The 22,320-nt window shown below is 41.1% G+C and overlaps 1 protein-coding gene across 2 annotated transcripts in view; it reads left to right on the top strand.

The window, feature by feature from the left end:
- Positions 1–22,320, top strand: part of LOC310704781 (uncharacterized protein) — a 240,754-nt gene that overhangs the window by 56,068 nt on the left and 162,366 nt on the right. The window contains exon 2 of one of the 2 annotated variants that reach the window (XM_083498764.1): positions 14,587–14,728. The exons of the other annotated variant lie outside the window; for it this stretch is intronic. Within the exon in view, the coding sequence (XP_083354890.1) occupies positions 14,587–14,728 (142 nt within the window). The remainder of the gene's footprint in view (positions 1–14,586; positions 14,729–22,320) is intronic. 2 annotated transcript variants of the gene reach the window in all.

The following is a 22,320-nucleotide window of genomic DNA, read 5'->3' as shown; positions in this document are numbered from 1 at the left end:
GTCCCTCGGCATTTTCAGGATCCAAACATCTTGTTAGACCTGTTGTATTTATTTTGGTTGAGTTTTTTATGTTATAAATTCATTTCTTACCTCTGTGACCTGTAGGCTTATTGAAAGGAGGCTGCAGTGTTTTCAGAATGAGAATTTCTCACTGAGGAATCTGGCTAATTGGCACTTTTCAATAGAAACAGAAATAATAGTGTCAATCAAATGATCCTCTGGGCTCATAGAGATACAATGCAAGAGCAAATTTCCCGTTTTACTGATTAAATTGCTTTTGAAAAATGAGCATAGTACAAAGGAATAAACTGCTTGAAAAATAAACTCTACATCAGAACAGGAAAAAAATGTTTGGCGTACACAATCTACTGATTTGTGATGTATTCTGAATTTATTTTAAGAAAACAGTTTTATTGTTGTTTTGATACTGGTTACCACCATGATATATTTTCTTCTTCATGCTGGTGGTCTAGACTTTTTAGCAAATAAATAAATAAATAAATAACCAGAAAGATGGAGTCAGGAGAGAACCCAGTCTACAATAAAAGCTATGTAGCAATAAGTGAACAAGGTCCCAGCACTGGCTGGGATTAGGGATCACAATTAAACAGACTCGATGTGTTGCCTATTCATGAATTAATCACTGGCATTTGTTCTACAGTAATACTTTCATTTAAACTACAATATCCTTTTGCACAGAATTAACTAAAAGGATGACTTTGCCACCACCTCACCCTTTCCATTCATTCAGCTTCTGAGAGCCTTTTGCTCCAGCTAGGTGTGCTGCTCCTGGTTTATTGAGCAGAGGTGGTACCCAGATGTTGCTGAACTTCATCTCCATCAGCCCTCACCACTGGTCACATTGGCTGGTGCTAATGGAAGTTAATAAGTCAAAAGCACATGGGACACCAGTCAATTAATCAGTTTTTATTCCTTAACTTGCAACAGCAGCAGAATATCTCAACTACAACAGGAACACAACTCTCACATAGGGTTTCATCTAACAAAGTAACCTTGTTAGTGCAAGGAGTTCCTCTCCTCACATGCCTTCCACCCCAAATCTGCTCCAAGGGACATGCGGAACACTTGGTATACAGGCTGAGACCCTACCTGCCAGTGGACTGTCTCACCAGAGTGGTGCGTGCTCTAGTTATCTCTCACTTCGATTACTGCAATGCACTCTATGTGGGGCTACCTTTGAAGGTCACCCAGAAACTACAACTAATCCAGAATGCAGCAGCTAGACTGGTGACTAGGAGTGGCCGCCAAGACCATATAACACCCGTCTTGAAAGATCTACATTAGCTCCCAGTACGTTTCCGAGCACAATTCAAAGTGTTGGTACTGACCTTTAAAGCCCTAAATGGCCTGGGTCCAGTATACCTGAAGGAATGTCTCCACCCCCATCGTTCTGCCTGGACACTGAGGTCCAGCGCCGAGGGCCTTCTGGCAGTTCCCTCACTGCAAGAAGCCAAGTTACAGGGAACCAGGCAGAGGGCCTTCTAAGTAGTGGCACCCGCCCTGCGGAACGCCTTCCCACCAGATGTCAAAGAGAAGAACAACTACCAGACTTTTAGAAGACATCTGAAGGCAGCCCTGTTTAGGGAAGCTTTTAATGTTTAAGAGACCACTGTATTTTAATATTTTGTTGGAAGCCACCCAGAGTGGCTGGGGAAACCCAGGCAGATGGACGGGGTATAAATAATAAATTATTATTTGAGGGGCACACAGGAGGCAATCAGGACACAGGGAAGGAGAGGAAGTCTGGTTGTGCAGGTGGAATTCTACCTAATGGGATGAATTGATTGGATAGTTTTAATCTTCGGTTCTTGATACATTTGTCTCACTATGATACTTTTTATGAGCGTATACTGTTTTAAAGCAGTGATGGCCAAACTTGGCCCTCCAACTGTTTTGGGACTACAATTCCCATCATCCCTGACCACTGGTCCTGTTAGCTAGGGACCTAAATGGCTATATTTTGTGAAGCAACAGTGACAACCAGTGGCTAGTTTTTACTTCACCCCACCCTACACAATGAATTACTCTCTATGGAACTGGTTTACTCTGTAGGTCTTTTGATTAATCTCCCTTGAGATGAATGGGATTTGATGAAGAACATACATGTCATCTCAGACTTCATTCATTTTGACAGAGTAGCAGTACTGCAGCATTTACATAGCTTAGCTACTTACTTATCTCAAATTCAGGAGCTACACAGTATAATTGGGGGTGGAAGATCTTACAGCCCTTTGTACCCTATGCACAATTACTGTAAGCAATGGCTACCTGAGTATGGCTAATTGTAATGATTCTTTGACTTCATTCCTAATCATACTTAGTAGGAAATCACGGTGAACTCAGTAAGGCTAATTTCTGGCTAAACATCTAAGAATCTTATTGTAAGTTGCTTGAAGTATAATATTATATTAAAATATTATTTACTCCACAAAAGGGAGTGCACTGACATTAACACAGCACATACTGATATAGTAATGCTCAAAGTGGCTATCCTCTGGTTCTTCTGATGTTGTCAGACTACAACTCCTGTCATCCCTGACCACTGAACATGCTGGTTGGGCTGATGGGAGCTTGAATCCAACAACAACCAGAGGGCCATAGGTTATCCACCCTGGGTTTAAAATTTACCCTCAGCTTACAGTATATACACATGGGGGAGGCCGTCATCAGGGCTGCCAAGAGAGCTTGAGCATGCTGCTTTGACACCAGTTGAAATATGAGGTGAAGACCACTCAGGATTCTTCCAGTCCCATTCTCCAAGTGATTTACTCATATGATTTTAGGTGCCCAAAAGGGGCTTAAGGATATGCCCCAATGCTTATTAAAATTAATTTCATTTACTACCCCTAAATGGTCTCTGCTGGGCGACAGCAACCCAAGTCAGCTGGTGCCAGATTCTGGATGTGCTTTCAGTGAATGTCAGCTGAAAGCACCCTAGGCTTTGATAAGTTTCTGATTTATTTGTCCCCGTTGTTGATGTATGCGTTGCTGCTGCTGTGGTGGTGTGTGCTTTTGGTCCTTAGTCAACGATAACTGTTTTCAAGCAGACTGAAGACTCCAGGCCCTCAAGCATCACATGCCATTCCTCTCTACCTGTGCTGTTTTGTGAAGATTTGTTTTAGTGTTGCTTCAAACCTTCATTTCCTCTTCACTGGCACTGCTTTAAGAGTGCTTATGGCAATTTTGCTTCTGTAATCATACCTTGAACCCATCTGGGGATGAGGCTGGCTGCAAGCTTAGTGTTTCCACTTAACATATTCATGATTAGCATACACAGAAGGAGCAGAATTAGGATGAATGTTTTTGGAACAGTACAGATAAATCCTCATAAATGTAGTACAACAGCTCTGGAGATGCACAGTGCTGAAACGTAATGAAGCTGAACTCTATAGAGAGTATGGTATTCTCCATACCAGGCCTCTCCTAATGAACTCATTTAGATTAGAAAATGGATTTAATATTTTATTGGAATTAACCTGAACCAGGAAAGAGGATTACAATTTCTTTCCAGAAATATGATGATATTAGAGGGGGAGGTAGCATGTTGCATGAATATTAAGGGGTTTTTTTAACAAACATTTGCCACGAAATCCAAATGACTGGAAGGTAATTATGCTTAATATAGTGATAGTGTGCTGAGAATAATGAGATTTGAAAGCAATAAAGATATATTTTAGAAGGTGTAAATTACACCTAGGTGGCATTTTAGCTCATAAAAACAGCTTCAAAGGAAAAATCTTAAAATAGTTTCCAGGCAACCAATTTTAATTGTCCTTAAAAAAAAAAATCCAAATCCAAATGTTAGCAATAACAGTCCTGAAAATATTTTGGTGTATACTGAAGGCACAGTCTTCCTGACTCATTAGGATCAATGAGACACTGCACAAACAGGGATCTTAAAGCTCTATTTCGAAAGACAATAACTTTCTTGTAAGTCCCATTGATTTCAGGACTGTTTATCTGAGTTCACTGGAACTTATATACATGTAAGTGCATTTAAGGCTGAGGCTTAGGGGACAATCCATTAAGTGCTACAGCTGCACATCCAACATTCATTTTGAAAGGATATGCTCTTGAAATGAATGCCGTTTCACAGCTGAAGTGTTTGGTGCATCACTCTAAGTGCCAGTAAAGGTCAGTAAAAAAGAAAGAAAAAAGACGACAATGCTAGCTATTTAATCATACAGTAATTATTCAATTTTTATTTGTTATTTATAGTATACTATGCCTTTCAGCCAAAAATGTTCCTAGAAGGGCTTCTAAGAGAAGACAGTCCTTGCACTACACAAAAGGAACGGGGGATACAAAGGGAGGAGGAAAGCAGGAAAATCAGACACAAGTTCTTATAACAACCATTTCTTTATATGAGATACATGAACTTGGTCCGTAGGCACTGAGTTGGTAAGACAAATGTTAAGATACTTGCATGCGCATAAGTCACAATGTCTAGTTCAGTCTGCCATAACAAGTTTCTGCAGGTAGACCTTGAAGTACAATTCATGCAATACGGTGTGAGGCATTTAGAAGTTGGGTGTTGGAAAACGACAGTCATCGATGGCCGAAAAGAAATAAAATCATTCCTATTTGTTCCAAACTTGCCCACTCTTTAGCCACAGGCACACTGGTGCTCAGCGGTGCTCAGCCAGTTGTCAGGGTTTACCTGTAGCATAGAGAGGGAACCTTTCACACTTCTTTGAAAGCAACCTGTTCTCTTTTCGAACTCCACAACCAGGATAGCAGAGGGCTGTGGCTCTGTGGTATAGCATCTCCTTTGCACACAGAAGGTGCCAATCCTTGGCATCTCTGGTTAGGGATGGGAAAGACTCCCTTTCTGGAATCCCAAGCAGCCACTGCCAATCAGTGCAGACAGAGATGAGCCAATGGTCTGACTCAATACAAGGCAGCTTTCTATGTTCGTACATGCTTAATACGGAGAAAGTTGCTAGAGAAACCCCCCCACACGAGAACTCAAGGATATCCAGCAAAGCTGATGGTTGGAAGATTCAGGACAGATAAGAGGAAATATTTATTCACACAGCACACAAACTATAGAACTCACTCCCATAGAAGGCAGTATTAGGTGCAAACTGTGATGGCTTTAGAAGATGGTAAGACAAATTCATGGAGGAGAAGGCTACCAACAGCTACTAGTCACAAGGACTATGTTCTGCCTCCATTGTCAGACATATCATGCCTCTGAATACCAGTTGCTGTATAAAAGAACCACACACATTTAATTTAAAAAATCATGTAAGGAAAAAACGAATACCAGTTACTGGGAATGACAGGCAGAGTGCTGTTGTGCTCCTGTCCAGCTTTCAGGCTTCCCAAAGGCATCCATCTGGTTGGGCACCGAGAGAGCAGGATGCTGGACTAGTGGGTCATTGTGATCCAGCAGGCTCGTTTTATGTTCCGATGTTTATTCAGGGTTGAACAGGCTGCATTTGATTGTAACCTGCCATGGGAATCAGTACGGTGAAGGGCAGGATTATTATAGGGTGATGTCATACTCAGAGTAGACCCATTGAAATAAATGGATTTATTTCAGTGGATCTACTTTGAACATGGAAAGAAGGAAGGAAAATAATAAAGATACAAGAGAATTCAGGAAAAATGAATAAAACCAACTACACAATAATGTAACATTGTTTTTCCAGTCTCCTGTGCAGGGGCAACAGTTTTAACAGCCAAGTTTGCAGAATAAAAAGGTATGATATTTTAAAAGACTTGTCCATTGTATTAGAAAAATGAAGTCCGCCAACATTATTACAAGCATTGTCTTTGGAATATATTAAACTGCAATCATGCTCCTATTATCAAATGGATTTTCTGTCTTGGGCTTTCTCTTTCTCACATAATTCAAAATTTTCATCTTCGTAATTAATTAAAATGGCAAATTTCTATAACCAGTGATTGAATTATCCAATATTACCTGCCTAAGGTGATAAAAGTTAATCAAAATAATGGGTGAAAGTTTTGCTGTTTTAATATAACAGATTTGATTCCTCAGGTCTTGATCAAATTAAATGGGGTATCAAATTAACCAATGATTAAACTGTGTAAAGGCATCATGTAGGTCCAAAATCGATTTTAATTTGATTAATTTCCAGACATAAATGGTGACCAAAGTTTTCAGAATTACATTTATTATTCAGTTTACATTGAAATGAAAAGTGCTCTCAGATTAAATAAAAAAAATTACAACTTTTAAAGTAATGTTTATTTATGTGCCTTTTGAAACTTCACTATGTATCCTCACACACGAAGAGTTATAATATCTGTATGCTATAAGGTGATTTCTTCCTCTCAGTTACTAATGAAGATATTAGACATTTTAGGGTTATCTGAGTTCCTTCAGAAAAGAATGTTGGCCCCTACAGAAATTCTATTTATTTTACTGAAACGAGACTTTTGCGACTATTTGTAGATTTCAAGGGTTAGGATGGGCTCAGCAAATGCTCTGGGAATACCTGATGTTGCAGTATTGTTTAAACGGAGCAGGTAGGCATCAGTTTGATCAGTGCATGGACCACTGGAAGACCTTTCTGAATCATTTAGGGCTTTCAAAAATGAAAATGACTGGGCAAACAGAGGGGAAAAGAGCAATGAAAATAGAGACAAAGTAGGGTATCCTTAAAACAGAGTTGGTGGAAGGAATGTTAAAGAAAAAGAAAAAGATGGTGCAAGGTTAAAATGGAAGGAAGGTTGCTACTTGACCCCCTACTTAGCTGTGGCTGTAATGAGGCACCTAGGTAAAAACTAGGAACCTTCAGAGCTACATATCTTTCTAGTGAGCCACTGGGATTCCATTTTAGAAGATTTCCTGTTCTGTGTTCTTACACTCTGCTGTGATTTTGCCCACTCTCACCCCATTCACCCCACCTGATCTGGGAAGGGACTATAAAAATTTCCAGGTCAGGCTGAGCCTTTGCCCTGAACTGCTGTGGCCTAAAGTCATGCACAGACAATAGCCCACCCTTATAGCCTATTATTTCAATACATGTTTCCAATGTGTGTGTGTGTTCAGAAAATGTTGCACCAGAAAATAGGGGTGGGTTGGAAATCCTCTGCAAAAGCAGGATAAAATATTGCACAAATGGAAAAATAATGCAAACATTTTTGCTGTTACCATCTTCACTGCTCTTTTATGATTGATATAGTTTCTAATGCTGAAGGCTAGTGATGGGAAGCACATTAGTTCTCTATCTATTTTCTCTTAATCTTATAAACTGACCTATAGAAATGATTGCCTATTCAGCAAGGATCCATTTTTATTCTCCTCTGTGTCTGTATTTTGCTTTAAGTGCTCAACTTATTAAAACTAACCCTTTTAAAATTCTACTCCCTCCCTCTCACTCTTTTTGCTGATGGACAAAATCAAAATTCCTCAGCTTCCTTGTCTATGCTATGTTCTTTACATGGCATCTAGAGGCCAAAATTGATGTGAGCTGTAATTAATCTTTCTGTGAGGCAATACAGACCCCTTGGTAGAGCAGAGATTAGAATCACACTGTCTGCATATTTAAAATTACTGAACAGCCCACCAGAAATCTGCATTCAGAAACTGCCTTGCTCAGTGTCTGCTGTAAAAGATGAAGGCACTATAAAAGATGGTGAAAGAGAGCAGTAGAGTGGACACTTATAGTTCACTGAAAAGGAAGAATGGCCTTACCAAAGAATGGAAAAAAATCTCACCCAGATTTGCCTTAAAAAATTGCATGTGCTAATTTTTATGTGTCAGTGCAAATTTAAAAATCCTTATTATGATTTAAATAGAAATAGAATACATTAAACCATACTGGAAAACAATACTATTAGCAGGCGAGCTCCGTGCCCACTCAGTCTCCTGTCCAGTATTGATGGACAACTTCAAGGGCCTGCTCTCCCTTCTTTTGATTCTTTATCTTTAAAGTGAACTTGTATGGGTGAGCCCTTCAAATATATTACTATTCTATGTATTGGCTACCCTAGAAAATAACCTCTGGATAAAATTGACCTAGCTCTGAGACAGGCTCCAACTAGGGGTTGTTTGAAAGTGAGAACCAGAAGCAATGGATATAGTCAGAGACAGGCTGTGATTAGGAACTGGATGAAGCAGGCCAGGGCTGCAGCTACACAGCTATTAAAAAACGCTCCCGGGAGGAAACCGTTTTAAAGCTCACAATGGACAATTTCATAGAATTCTGATTTTGGGTCTTCAGCACCATCTGGTGTCACAGTTTTATAACACATAACGTTTTATTTTAACTAATATAGCTGAATCCCAACAATTTGCTGTTGCTATGCATGCATACAAGGTGTGGGTGTATGTGTTAGATGACTCTCTTCAAACTGGAGTTCTAAACTCAAAGGCATCCTTCCACCTAAGTATAGTCTGCTGGTGTAAGAGGTCATATGGCAGAATCTAGCTACTTGAGGGCCTGATTCAAGGCATCCACACCCTTGGCACCTAGGTGTGAACTTTGTCAGCCATCTGATAATGCTCTAATTAGTGACAGCAGACACATACAAGAGGTGGCTACTGCTCCCCAACTCCCCACAATGTACCCGAATTCCTAGGTTCCGTGTCCAACTTGAACCTAAACCTTGACCTCCGAATGCACGCCTTAATTGAAATTCTGTGCTGGTCCCTTTTAACATTCTAGTTTTATGTAGTTTACAACACTCCCCCCTCCTGTGGGACTGTTCTTCAGAATCTCTTAGCACACCTGGTCTCTCCCAAAGTTCAGCCCATTGATTAGCAATCAAATAAGCTTGTTTCAAGTCAAAACACTTATGAATGTAGAACTGAATCTTATTCTGAGTGTGTCTACATGTAAATCATTTCTACACACAAGGGTTCAATCAATATTGCTCACAGTCAACTGGGGTGAGCAAGTGAAGTCATTTGCTAGCAGAGCCGAAACATTTGCTCACCACATACATTGCAAATGATTGTGATTATCCATTCTATCCCACGTTTTATTGAAGGATCTAACATTGCTTCAGAATTTTTCAATATCATAATCATGATTTAACGTTCTACTCCTTTTAAAGTTCAACCTTTGAAAACAAAAACCTCAATCAGCACAGGATGTTTTAACCTTTTTGAAATGGTCGGTCTTAATTTTGGGATGCTCTTTGATGACACTTGACTTTTTCTGCTTCAGAGTTTGCTTCAGAGCTCTAACCATCAAAGCAGAGGAGTGAGCCTGAAAGAGATCATTGCTTGACTCCTCGCAAATTAGCAGATTACCTGTAGGATTTCCTAGCCCACCCAGAGTAGGAATGTTGAAAGAGTAATCAGCACTTTGCATACTCAGCAGGACATAAGATAACATATTGAAGCCCTGCTGTGCTGTTTCAGTACCACCACACATACAGAAGCAGGGAGAACCTAAAAAAGGCAAATGTTGCAAACTAAGCCCCCAAAGGGTGTGTGCGCATTTATTCATTGATGAGGCATTTTATCTTCACTAGGATTTGCTGCAAGATCACATTTGTGCATACCATTGTGCAGTGAAAAAATCTCTATTGTTTCTTTCTTATTTGGGAAGAACTCTAGCTCAGTAGTAGAGGCCATACTTCACATGCAGAAAATCCTAGTTTCAATCTCTGGCATTTTTAGGTAAGGCTAAGATGGAAACCTTAGAGAGCCTCTGCCAGTCAGCGGACACGAGGGGTAGCCAACTTTGTGCCCTCCCGAAGTTGAGTGCAGATTCAAATATCTGTAAAATCTATGCTGCCAGAGACTAATTGGAGCTGCAGACAGACAAGATCTGGAGAGCATCATCTTGGCTACCTCTGGCCCAGATAATGCCATGCTAGAAGGACCAGTGGTTTGACTTAGTGTAAGGTAGTCTCCCATTTGTTTAAATATGTTTGTCAGGAGTTGAAGTCAGCAAATACAGCACCCAATGTCAGCAAAGTTAACACTTCATTAAAGGAAACAAAACAGCTCAGTCCTAGTGGTCACAGCAACACTTCCCAGTGGGTCTTGTCCCAATGAGGCAGTTGCAAGGATTGAAAGTCCCCACCTTCCCACTGCTCTCAAAGGCTCCTCCCCAGTTCCTTCCCCAGCAGCCTAAGGCTTCTTCCTCTTGTTTCTCTTTGCTCCACCACCTTCATCTCTCTGCATGTTCTGGGAGACCAGGGAGGAGGGAAGCTGATTATAGGGGGGGGGGACACTCCCTGGATTCTTCAACACCACTCCTCTGCATCCAGCCAGTCCATGACAATGTTCCTTTTTTAACTTCCTTAACCTGAGTTTAAGTGGAATTTGCTGCCAAGGAGTGTGGTGGAGTCTCCTTCTTTGGTCTTTGGAGGTCTTTCAGCAGAGGCTTGACAACCATATGTCAGGAGTGCTCTGATGGTGTTTCCTGCTTGGCAGGGGGTTGGACTCGATGGCCCTTGTGGTCTATTCCAACTCTATGATTCTATGATTCTAATTACATCCTGGTAGCAATGCTGGGTTTTCTTCGGATCCATTTGTGTGTGAGACACACACACACACACACAGAGAGAGAGAGAGAGAGAGAGAGAGAGAGAGAATACTGACAATACTAAACAGGCAAAACACACATTCTGTGAAACTACAAAATCACCAAGATAGCACCTTTGCCGTATCCCAAATGACAAAAAACCCTTAGCACTTAGAACCTCTCAACACCTGCACTTTTCTTTCACATTATTAACTCAGCCACCTTCAGGAACTTAAGGCAAGGTGAAAGGATGCTGAAATGGGGAAGGCAGGAATCACATGTCTATCCCACGCCATGATCATATCCCAGGGTGTTCTGGAATAACCACTTGTTTCTCCCCTTCATGAAACCCCACTGAAGCCTACAAATGAACTTGTTCGACATTTGTTTGCAATTTTGTTTAGATTACTTTTTAATAACTACCTTCCCTCAAAATGAATGGAGTGCTTTAAAACTGTCTCTTTTGAAGCCATAAATCTGTCCTTTGCCTTCTTTTTCCACTGCTGCAGATCTCAGAATCATTTAGACTGAATGCTTTCCTTTAAGAAAAAAAAACCCCCAACCTTTTTGTCATTAAAAAGTCTTAGGAGTTTCATTTTTATCTCAAAGTCTCAGCTTCTGCTTTTTGGCTTTAGAAACTCTTCAGAATTTAAATACATTATTTGATTTCCATACAAAGGAGAAGATGAAATTAGGTTTAATGATGGAAATTATAAGTAACCATATCTAGAGGTAGATTCAAAGCCATACAGGGTAAGTGTGCATTTCAATGAAAAGGCTTTGTTCCTCTTATTAAGGAGAGAGATTGTGTTCAGTAACTAATTTGTTTTTTTTTCCCCCATCAGTGATTTTTGAAATGAGAATCAAGACAAAGAAAAAAATTTGGTGCTGTAACCAGGAAAATAACCAGCAAAAGATTTGAGGCCTTCTCTCACTCACTAGCCTAGCGTGCTAGAATCTTTGCTTTTGTTCACAAAACTAATTCATCCACCTCATTAATCAAGTAGTAGATCTTATAGCTTCAGAATTTTTCTTGAATGAGCACTTCTGGAATAAAAAATGAGAGAAGAGAGGATATCCACAGGTGTTCAGAGATAGTTTATTATATATAGCAGGGGTGGAGGCAGACTCCAACTCCTGTCAGTCTCAGCCAGCCTGCCCAACAGTCAGAGATTATGTATTCCAATAACACCTATCCCCACCTCTGTTATGAAAAAATTAACACGATTTATTCCATTCTTGTATCCAGAGTAGCACTGAGCAATGTGTCCTGTTAGTGCAAGGATTTCTGCTTGTGCGACAGGACTTCCCTCTTCATTTCCCCCAAATCCCCCTAAATCTGTTTAAAATAAAATAAAAAAATAAAATAAAATAAAATAAAATAAAATAAAATGATTATCCAGTATCATGACCACACAAATACCACCATCAACTAACTTTTGTTTTGGAGACTAATTTCCACCCTGCTCCCCAACCCTCCCCATGATTATTTTAGTAGGGTCAAAATAATATTCCAAATTGTCTCCAATGCTCCAGTCTTTTCACACTTGTATCCGGGTGATCCAAATGACAAACAGATCAGTAAATTACATAAAGCTAGGCTTCACTGATTACCAAGATTGATTGTTATCAGGGAAAATGCTTTTATTTCTTTAAAAATGTATGCTGTTCGTCTCTTTATTTCAGAAAACAATGAATTATATCTGAGTCATATTCAGAATAAAATCTATTCAATGGACCCACTGAAATTAAAGAGCAGGGCTAACTTAGTTCTACTAATTTAAGTGGATTTACTCTGAGTAGAACATGGCTGGATACAGCCCAATATGTTTATTTTCTCTCCAGTCCAGGTCTATCAGATTTCAGATGCCACTGAGCTTTATGATGTAGTTAATACACCTCAAATAGGCAAACTGTGTCTGCAGTATTTGCAAATGAATTCTTTTTTTTCTTCAAAATAGCACTGTCTGGGTCATCTCAAAAGCAGTCAAGGAAATATATATAAGATTGCCAGTGGCTATGCTTTTGTAGAATGTTTTTTAGTTTGTTTTGGTGAATGAGTGAATAAATATTGACATTGCCATCAATATGTTTCTTGTAGCATAGCCTGCTCATTATGTATGCTATGCCACATGCCTTGTTTCTTTTAGATAAGGTTTTTGTCTGCTATTTTTCTCCCATATTTAACAGCCATTCACATTATTTCTTTCTTCCCTCTAGTACTCCTGTCCTTGGCTTAGTGTCTGTCTTTTAAAAATGAAATAATAGTGTACTGCGGTAATGGTTCGACTTCTATAAAATATTTTTGCTAGCTCTTTCTTGATGGATTTAAAGTTCTGGCCTTCCTAACATGAGGCTGGCTTATATGAGCCCATTAGTCAAAGTAGTTTTCCAAGGAAATATTACACTTAGTGCAAACCAGCAAGGTGGGAATTTAAGCTACCCTTGCCCTACAGATTCGACTGCTATCTTCAAGCTCAGCTCAAAGCTTTCTACTTATCCATTGAAGGATCTAGGACACACACACACACACACACACACACACACACACACACACACAAAGTGCACTATTAAGAAGCAATCTTATTACCCCGTTTTATGAGTTGTATTTCTGAAATGTATAAAAAGGCTAGACAACATTTGTCCGTCCTTCCAGCATTGCAGACAATTCTATAGGGAAGCGTCACAACTTGCCTGGCACTGGCATATTTCATCTCCGTCTGGCTCCAAAAGTTCCATTTTGTCTGAAAAGGCAAGCTGCCAAGGATGGATCAAACTAGGACAAAATACACTTGGAAATTCTTGTTGAACCTTTGTTGAAATGGACAAAGGAGTGTTTCCACCTCTATATGGTGGCATGGGGCTTCCTGCCATGGTTAATGAGCAAGCTTTCTTCATTCCTAATTGAACCAAAGCAACACTGCAATCCTTCAGAAGAAGATGTTGGGGCTTAAACTGGGTGACGGGTGTGGGTTCACACCGCTGCAACTGCTCCACCCTTGACCTTGCCAGCAATATAAGCAGGGAGCTCTGAAGTGAATACGTAATCTAGTTTGCTTTATGATGGTGCTCAATTGCACAGAGGCTTGCAAACATGTTCAGCCTTTGTGAACTGGAGCTCACACTAGGACTGGGAACACGAGGCAGCAATGAGAAACCTGTGGCCCTCCAGATGTTCTTAGAATCCAATTCCCATTAGTCCCATGGGCAAGAGTCAGGGATGAACGGAGCTGTAGTCCAGCAACATCCGGAGGGTCACAGATACCCGAACCCTACTCTAGGGGACTCTTCCATACAGGGCTGGCTGGAAGAAAAGTGTGGCTGTGCCTGGGTTTAAGTTGTCAAAAAGGCCTTATGCTACTTTTCATATTTGGTAGGCTTCAGGCACTAGCTGCACTATAGCCCAACCACCTGGGAGGGTGCACTTGCACTCTCCTGTTTGTGGGCTTCCCACGGACTTCTGATTGTCCACTATGGGAACAGGATACTGGATTAGACAAGATGTAGTTCTGCTTCAGTTGTACTTCTGTAAAGGTATAATAATCGAACAGAGTGCCTTTGGCCTCTGAGAAGTCAGAAGAACCAGCCTCGTGGAGGAAAAAATCTTTTTCATTGAAGGTTATCTCTCCAACCAGGGCATTTTTGTGCCACTTTTGTGATGCTATGGTAGCAGTCAGGAAAAAGTTTCATCATGTTCGGGTCTCCATGGGCATTCGGGGTGACATACAAATGTGGCTTGAATTACTCTCTGACTATAATGCCGTGCCATTTTGGAGGCAGGACCTCTTCCTTGAAGCCAAGCTACACATTATGACAGGCACTGCATGTGGATGTAGTACTGGGGTAATATTCCAAGATCAATGATTTGTAGAAAAATGGCTCTCACGTTCTTGGATTTTTCTCCCTTGCTGGTGGCAGTCACACTCTGGGTCAAGGTATTAACAGATCTGTAAAGTTCTGTTGTGATAATCAGGCTGAACATCTTTCTGTATTGCCTGGAGGGGATTCGGGCTATTGGCCGTTGGCAGTCAGCAGCCTTCAAGTTACATTTTTTATAGGTCTACTTCTGTTAACAATCTTCTTCTCTTCATCTCATCTGTGGCAGCTGATGAACCCTGCCAGTATACTGTTCTTTGCCCATTCAGTTTGGGTTTGGGCCCACAAGCAAGCTTCCATGTCTGTGTTTGGGGTGCAGTTGCCCAACAGTGCTACCTGTCAATGGCTGACCAGAAGGAGAATGCTATGGGGTGAGTTTTTGCCCATCATGCACCGCCTGTGTGAGAAGGGTTCCTTTCCATATATTTTTATAATTCATTTGGTAAAGAATGGTTTGTTTCAGTGGACGGGCTTGGAGCTGCTAGCACAAATCCTTAAGAATTATTTTTTTTGCCTTCAGTTCCACGTCCCAGAATTAATGTTTTTGTGGTCAGGGCTTTTGGTGAGGCAGGTCTCGTGGTGGCAGGATGGCCCAAAGAAGGTTGATGGGGCATGATGGAAGATCAACTGTACCATTAAAGCTTTGGTTCTGGGGCATGGAAATACTTACGTTCCACACAGTCACATTAAGTTTGACATTCAACGTTATATAAGGATGATGGTATTCATCTGCCTGTTTCACTATTTTTCTAGAGGATCTGCAAAGAGCTCTTTTCAAGCTTTTGTGTGTTTGCATGTGGAGTTGAATTAGGAGAAGTTGATCACGTCCTTTGCCTTTTGGTTGCTCCAAATGGATGAGTGGATTTTGGAAAATATCTGACTGATATTGGAGCCAGAGTGGTCTTTGGGCCTGTCAGGCACATGGAGGTGAACATTGGCCTATGCAGCCATGGTGTGCATGTCTGGTTCATATACCCAGGGAACACACAGTGATGGGGGGGGGGAGGTTCATTAGTATGATTACAGCATGCGGCTGGCAGCTGGCTAAGATGGGAGAGTTGAAAGCCTCTATTTAATCCACCTCATAGCCTGGATCTCATTTGTTTTGGTCAATTTGGTTGAATTATTCTGATCACAGATTCTATAGTTGTTATATTTTAATAAATATAGCCTGTTACCCATCTTTCTTGTCACAAATCTTCTTGGGTATGTTGGCAATATGCATTTGGCAATATGCATTTCTAACCATGTTTCAATATGTTTATTAAGCTGGAAACTGTGTCAGAACATTTGGGAATTTTAAAAAGCAGTGGATAACTAAGTTCCAGTCTGCTCAATAGTCTGGGAGTTATTGGACGTTTTCAAAGCTCAAGCACCATTAGGCAAGATGCCCTCAGTGTGTTCTCATCCATGAGTGGGTCCACCTTTGCACATTCACTTGCACATGCCCTTTGGGCCAAATCCACACAACCAATCAGAGGGAGAGGGAAAGGCAGGTGGAGTAGGGTTGCCATATTTCAAAAAGTAAAAACCAGGACACCCCAAAGTTTGAAAATTCCCCCAGGACATCAATTCCTTTGAAATCCCGGTAGTGTCTGGGGCAATGTGGACATATGGCAGCCCTAAGATGGCGGCTACTGCTTCCCCTCTCCCTCACTCTTGCAACTGTCTAAGTGCTCAGAGAAGGCACATGAGCAGGCCCCAAGGCATAGGAACAATTCAGGCCTTGAGGGCTACAGGGGTGTGCAGTTGGTTCTTTGTTAGGCTCTGGATCTTGGCACTGGCCACTGATAGTAACACTTATCAGTATGAAATTGAAACCCACAATCTCCATATTAATGGGTCCTAAAAGAAATTGTTTCTAACCATAAGCAAGATGATTGGGGAGGGGGGAATCCTTTGCTTACAGGTTAGAGACAGCATCAGTACCACTTTTCACACTGGGAAGTCATTAATAGTCAAATGCATGTGCTGTTAGGATATCCTGCTTTAGGCAGTTTAATAAAACTGAATGACAGGCGGAAAAGAAAGGGGGGGGAATAGCTTTATATTAATTGGGGAAATCTACAATAATAAACCATACACTTATGTCTGTTCCCAAATATAGATGGGGATTTGTAGAAAAACAGTTGTGGGGAAGGGTATAGTTTACCTAGGCACACACTACCTCTTGTATTACACTGTAAATGTAAATACAATTTCTCTGTGTGGTTTCATATAGTTACATGACTGCATCTAATCCTTTTTTTTTGGATGGATTGCTTTTGAAATAAGCAATTAATCATACACATTCCCACCTATATTAGCTGTTGTTAGATTTCACATTTAGTTTTGTCTCCTGAAAAGAGATTCTCCTCTTGATAGAAGTAAACAAGAACTGGTAAATGCTAAAGATGCATCATAACTCCTTGATTTTTATACTGCAGACTTCCTTGCTGTCTGTATAGCATGTGAATGAAGATGAGATCAGTGGGTGTGAATAAATCCTTAGGGCTCTTTGGATTCCCATTGAGATGCCTAAGGCTTTATGGCTACATGCTGAAATTCAGAGATTTTATTCAGTGAGATTAGAAATCGGAGCATACTTGGAAGTGGAGCGGAAATATAAAAAGATATAAGAATATTGTCTGCTGTCTCATCACTAGACCTCTTTTCTTTCTACTGCTTGCTGCTGCTTAAGTGTTGCAACTGGAAAAGAAGCACAGAATATATACTGTAGGATGGCTTAACTTGATTATTTTTTTAAAAAAAATGGGTGTGTACACACACAGAGAGAGAGAGAGAGAGAGAGAGAGAGTATATTAAGCACATTTTTTCTTCTCTTATCTATAAAACACTTGTCAATATGTTGGATGATACCTACACATTCTGAACATAATTATGAAACTGATCCAGTTATTCCAGAAATTGCCATTTGTCAGCACCTGAAGTCCTCTCTCTTAAACATATCATAGTGTTATTTTCCCCTACCTTTCCTTATGCAGTCATCCCCCCCTTCCGATCTTGTAACATATTTATCTTCCAGAATCTAGTCAAGACTTGATTGATCAGGTATTTTTGCAAGTGCAATACAATTAATATACTTGGATTTTAAAATGACACCTTAAGATACAACCAGAGTAAGAAAGGATGCACCCTGACATTTTGGATAAATTAAAAGCTTTATTGTAGCTACCAAAAGACAGCTTACCTACCCCTTTCCTTCTTCCCTTCCTTCCCTCACACAGTCAGCTAAGATGTCCTAACCCATTCTGCTAAAGGAAGCCAGCACAAGTATTCTCCTGGCCAACCCTTTACACCCCACACTCCACCTGAATCTACTCTGTAGGGCCAGATGAACCCACAGAATAGCTTATAGTGGGAAGGAGAGGGCAAATTGTTGCAATCTCCTTAGCACTACATTGAATGTCATGCTGAAAGTACAGTTTCCCATGAAATCTGAACCGGGAAATTGGTCTAGGTGTTACATCAAAAGCAGAATATGAAACCACTAATGTAGGATGTTGGTTTAATGTGATGTAAGCTGCTTTGAGATTTTCTTAAAAATATAAGGTGGTATGGAAATGAAATGATTAATAATAATATTAATAATGCTACATGCTACCCCAATCTCTGCCGAGTGTTAGCAAGGTTTCAGGGGTTCCTGACACTCACCCAGGGTCTTGTTTCCACAGAACACACTTCTGAGGACACATGCATGAGAATATGCTTTCTACATATTCTGCTTTCCCATGACAAATGAACCAGATTTCGGAAAATCTTTATGTGTTGAAAAAATGAACCCTGGTGTTTCAAGTCATATTTCTGGCAGTTAATAGTGAAAATTATGTTGTAGAAGGTTTCACTAACTAGTGTGTGTGTGTGTTTGGGGAAATATTCATTATCACCCCTTGATAAGCTGAGGGCATAGCTCAGTTAATTGAATGCCTGGGGGCAAAAACAGAGAGATCTAACTTCCTATTTGTCTATGAATTTTAGTTTATATGGAAGCATTATGGGGATATTTCAGTATGGTCTGAAAAGGTGCATAGTTGTAGAGTGAATTGTAGATAGCAGTCACTAATATTTATAAGGGTTTTTTAAAAGAACAAAAAGCAGGGGGAAAGTAGGGAAACTTCACCACCACCACATCCTTGAGTGGAGTTTTTTAAGGTAGCCGGGGTCATCTTGAATTGTACCTCAATCAGTGAAGCAGTAGATCCTTCAGTCACCTGCTGTAACCTGTTTCCAGGGTATGTTGAAGGTAGAATTGCTTGCCCACACAATGGCATTGACCCTATTGTTACAGTAAGTTCGGGTAAGATGTTCAATACTCCAGCTAAGTTGATTTTTATGGGATCAGGTTCAGTCGATACGATCTAAGAACATGGACAAGGTCCTTGCTCATTGTGTCTGTCCACAGTGTATGTTCTTGACTTTTGCCCATCTTGACTGATTAAAGCTAGCTGGAGGGATTTCACAGTGTGAGTTGAGGCAGTAGTGAAGGCCTCATTATGAGAGGAGGTGATGAATCTGGCTTTAGAAGATGCTATTATGTGACAGTTGAGAGAACAGCAGCAGCGCAAGTACAGGCATTCTTGGAAGATACTGATTATCATACCCCATTTCTTCAGGGGTGGTTTGGGGACTGAAGTAGCCTTAGTTACCCTGATGGATGCCCTTTATCAGGAAGGGGACAGGGGGAGAATGACCCTACTGTAGCTACTTGACCTTTCAGCACCATTCAATACCATTGGCCATGGTATCCTCCTAGACTGTTTCTCTGAGATGTGAACTGGTGGCACTGCACTTTAGTGGTTCCATTCTAACTGCAAGACTGTTCATAGAGAGTGTCTGGGTGACTTTCCTGACATTTGCACTATGGAGTCCTTTAGGGTACCTTCTTGTCCCCAATGCTTTTTAACATTTACTTGAAGCCATTGCGAGCAGTCAACATGGAGTTTGAAGAAAGGTGTCACTAGTATGCTGGTGGAGTGGATAAAGGCAAGATAGCCTCTTTGTATCAGATGTTATTGGGAACTGATGGATTTTAAACTCAAGCAATGGTAGTGTGGTAGGAAATGACTTTTGCAAGTGGTATCTAACACCCAGGAAAGTGGCATATATGAAGCCTGGTGCAGTCCCTTTATGATGGCAGGGATGCCATTTAGCTTCATAATCTGATTGACAGCAGCAGGAGTAGCCAGCACGTGTAGACACAAAGTCAGAAAAGCTAAAGCACAGAATGAACTCAGGCTTGCTAGAGAGGTTAAAAGCAACAAAAAGGGCTTTTATGGGTATGTTCGTAGCAAAAGGAAGAACAAAGAAACAGTGGGGTCACTCAGAGGAGAAGATGGTGAAATGCAAACAGGGGACACAGAAAGGGCTGAACTCCTCAATGCCTTCTTTGCCTCAGTCTTCTCCGATAAAGAAAACAATGCCCGACCTGAAGAATTTGGAGCAAATGATTCAGCAAAGGAAACACAGCCCAGAATAACTAAGGAGATAGTACAAGAATACTTGGCTAGTTTAGATGTATTCAAGTCTCCAGGGCCAGATGAACTGCATCCAAGAGTATTAAAAGAACTGGCAGATGTGATCTCAGAACCACTGGCAGTCATCTTTGAGAATTCCTGGAGAACAGGCGAAGTCCCGGCAGACTGGAGGAGGGCAAATGTTGTCCCTATTTTCAAAAAGGGGAAAAGAGAGGACCCAAATAATTACCGCCCAGTCAGTCTGGCATCAATACCAGGGAAGATTCTGGAGCAGATCATTAAGCAAACAGTCTGTGAGCACCTAGAAAGGAATGCTGTGATCACCAATAGTCAGCATGGATTTCTGAAAAATAAGTCATGTCAGACTAACCTGATCTCGTTTTTTGACAGAATTACAAGCCTGGTAGATGAAGGGAACTCAGTGGATATAGCCTACCTTGATTTCAGTAAGGCATTTGACAAGGTGCCCCATGATATTCTTGTAAAGAAGCTGGTAAAATGCGGTCTTGACTATGCTACCACTCAGTGGATTTGTAACTGGCTGACTGACCGAACCCAAAGGGTGCTCATCAATGGTTCCTCTTCATCCTGGAGAAGAGTGACTAGTGGGGTGCCACAGGGTTCTGTCTTGGGCCCGGTCTTATTCAACATCTTTATCAACGACTTGGATGATGGACTCAAGGGCATCCTGATCAAATTTACAGATGACACCAAACTGGGAGGGGTGGCTAACACCCCAGAGGACAGGATCACACTTCAAAACGACCTTGACAGATTAGAAAACTGGGCCAAAACAAACAAGATGAATTTTAACAGGGAGAAATGTAAAGTATTGCACTTGGGCAAAAAAAATGAGAGGCACAAATACAAGATGGGTGACACCTGGCTTGAGAGCAGTACATGTGAAAAGGATCTAGGAGTCTTGGTTGACCACAAACTTGACATGAGCCAACAGTGTGACGTGGCAGCTAAAAAAGCCAATGCAATTCTGGGCCTCATCAATAGGAGTATAGCATCTAGATCAAGGGAAGTAATAGTGCCACTGTATTCTGCTCTGGTCAGACCTCACCTGGAGTACTGTGTCCAGTTCTGGGCACCACAATTCAAGAAGGACACTGACAAACTGGAATGTGTCCAGAGGAGGGCAACCAAAATGGTCAAAGGCCTGGAAACGATGCCTTATGAGGAATGGCTAAGGGAGCTGGGCATGTTTAGCCTGGAGAAGAGGAGGTTAAGGGGTGATATGATAGCCATGTTCAAATATATAAAAGGATGTCACATAGAGGAGGGAGAAAGGTTGTTTTCTGCTGCTCCAGAGAAGCGGACACGGAGCAATGGATCCAAACTACAAGAAAGAAGATTCCACCTAAACATTAGGAAGAACTTCCTGACAGTAAGAGCTGTTCGACAGTGGAATTTGCTGCCAAGGAGTGTAGTGGAGTCTCCTACTTTGGAGGTCTTTAAGCAGAGGCTTGACAACCATATGTCAGGAGTGCTCTGATGGTGTTTCCTGCTTGGCAGGGGGTTGGACTCAATGGCCCTTGTGGTCTATTCCAACTCTATGATTCTATGATTCTATGAGGAGGCAATTTGCAGCTCTATGTGGAGATGCCGGGGATTGACGCTGGGACCATCTGAATGCAAATAAGATGTTCCACCACTGAGACACAGTCCTCCCACTGACATAAAAGTCCACTCAATCAAAGTACCTCCCATCAACAAAGGGACACCACTGGATACAACAAATTTCAGATACCAGAACTGTGAACGTAAGATGCTTGAGGAGAGATGTTTTCTTAAGTAGGGACAGCTATTACAGGAGGAGGGTATAGAGGATAAGGCTGTCTTTTAATCAGTAGCCATGTAATATTTCATCCTCTTAGCCATGGGTAGGCAAACTAAGGCCAGGGGGCCGGATCTGGCCCAATCACCTTCTAAATCTGGCCTGCAGACAGTCCAGGAATCAGTGTGTTTTTACATGAGTAGAATGTGTGCTTTTATTTAAAATGCACCTCTGGGTTATTTGTGGGGCAGGCATAGGAATTCGTTCATCCCCCCCCCCCATAAAAAATATAGCTCGGCCCCCACAAGGTCTGAGGGACAGTGGACCAGTCCCCTGCTGAAAAAGTTTGCTGACCCCTGCTCTTAGCTTTCAAAAGGCAAGCAGTGTCTGAGTGGAATAATACTTTGAAAGGAAAGTGCCAAGAACACTTTAGGAGGAGATAGAGATTAAATAAATTTTAAATAAATTGGTATTTTGACTGTGAGTCAGTATTGAGCCAATGGCAGAAAATAATATTAGCTAGGGGCACAGTGATGCTTGACCTGAGCCTAAACTGAGAATAATGAACTATAACTTCATTACAAGCATGAGTACATTGGGAGGATGCTGTCATTTTTTGCAACTTTTTTCCTGTTCAGAAGGTTCTGTTGAGTTACCACAAAGAATGCTATGAACTAAAAAAAAACCTAGCAACATTATTCCTAAA

The sequence above is a fragment of the Podarcis liolepis genome, assembly GCF_965112155.1.
Source record: "Podarcis liolepis genome assembly, chromosome: 4".
NCBI classification, from domain to species: Eukaryota; Metazoa; Chordata; class Lepidosauria; order Squamata; family Lacertidae; genus Podarcis; species Podarcis liolepis.
The sequence above is the reverse complement of the archived record's forward strand: the minus strand, read 5'-3'. Positions and strand labels throughout refer to the sequence as shown.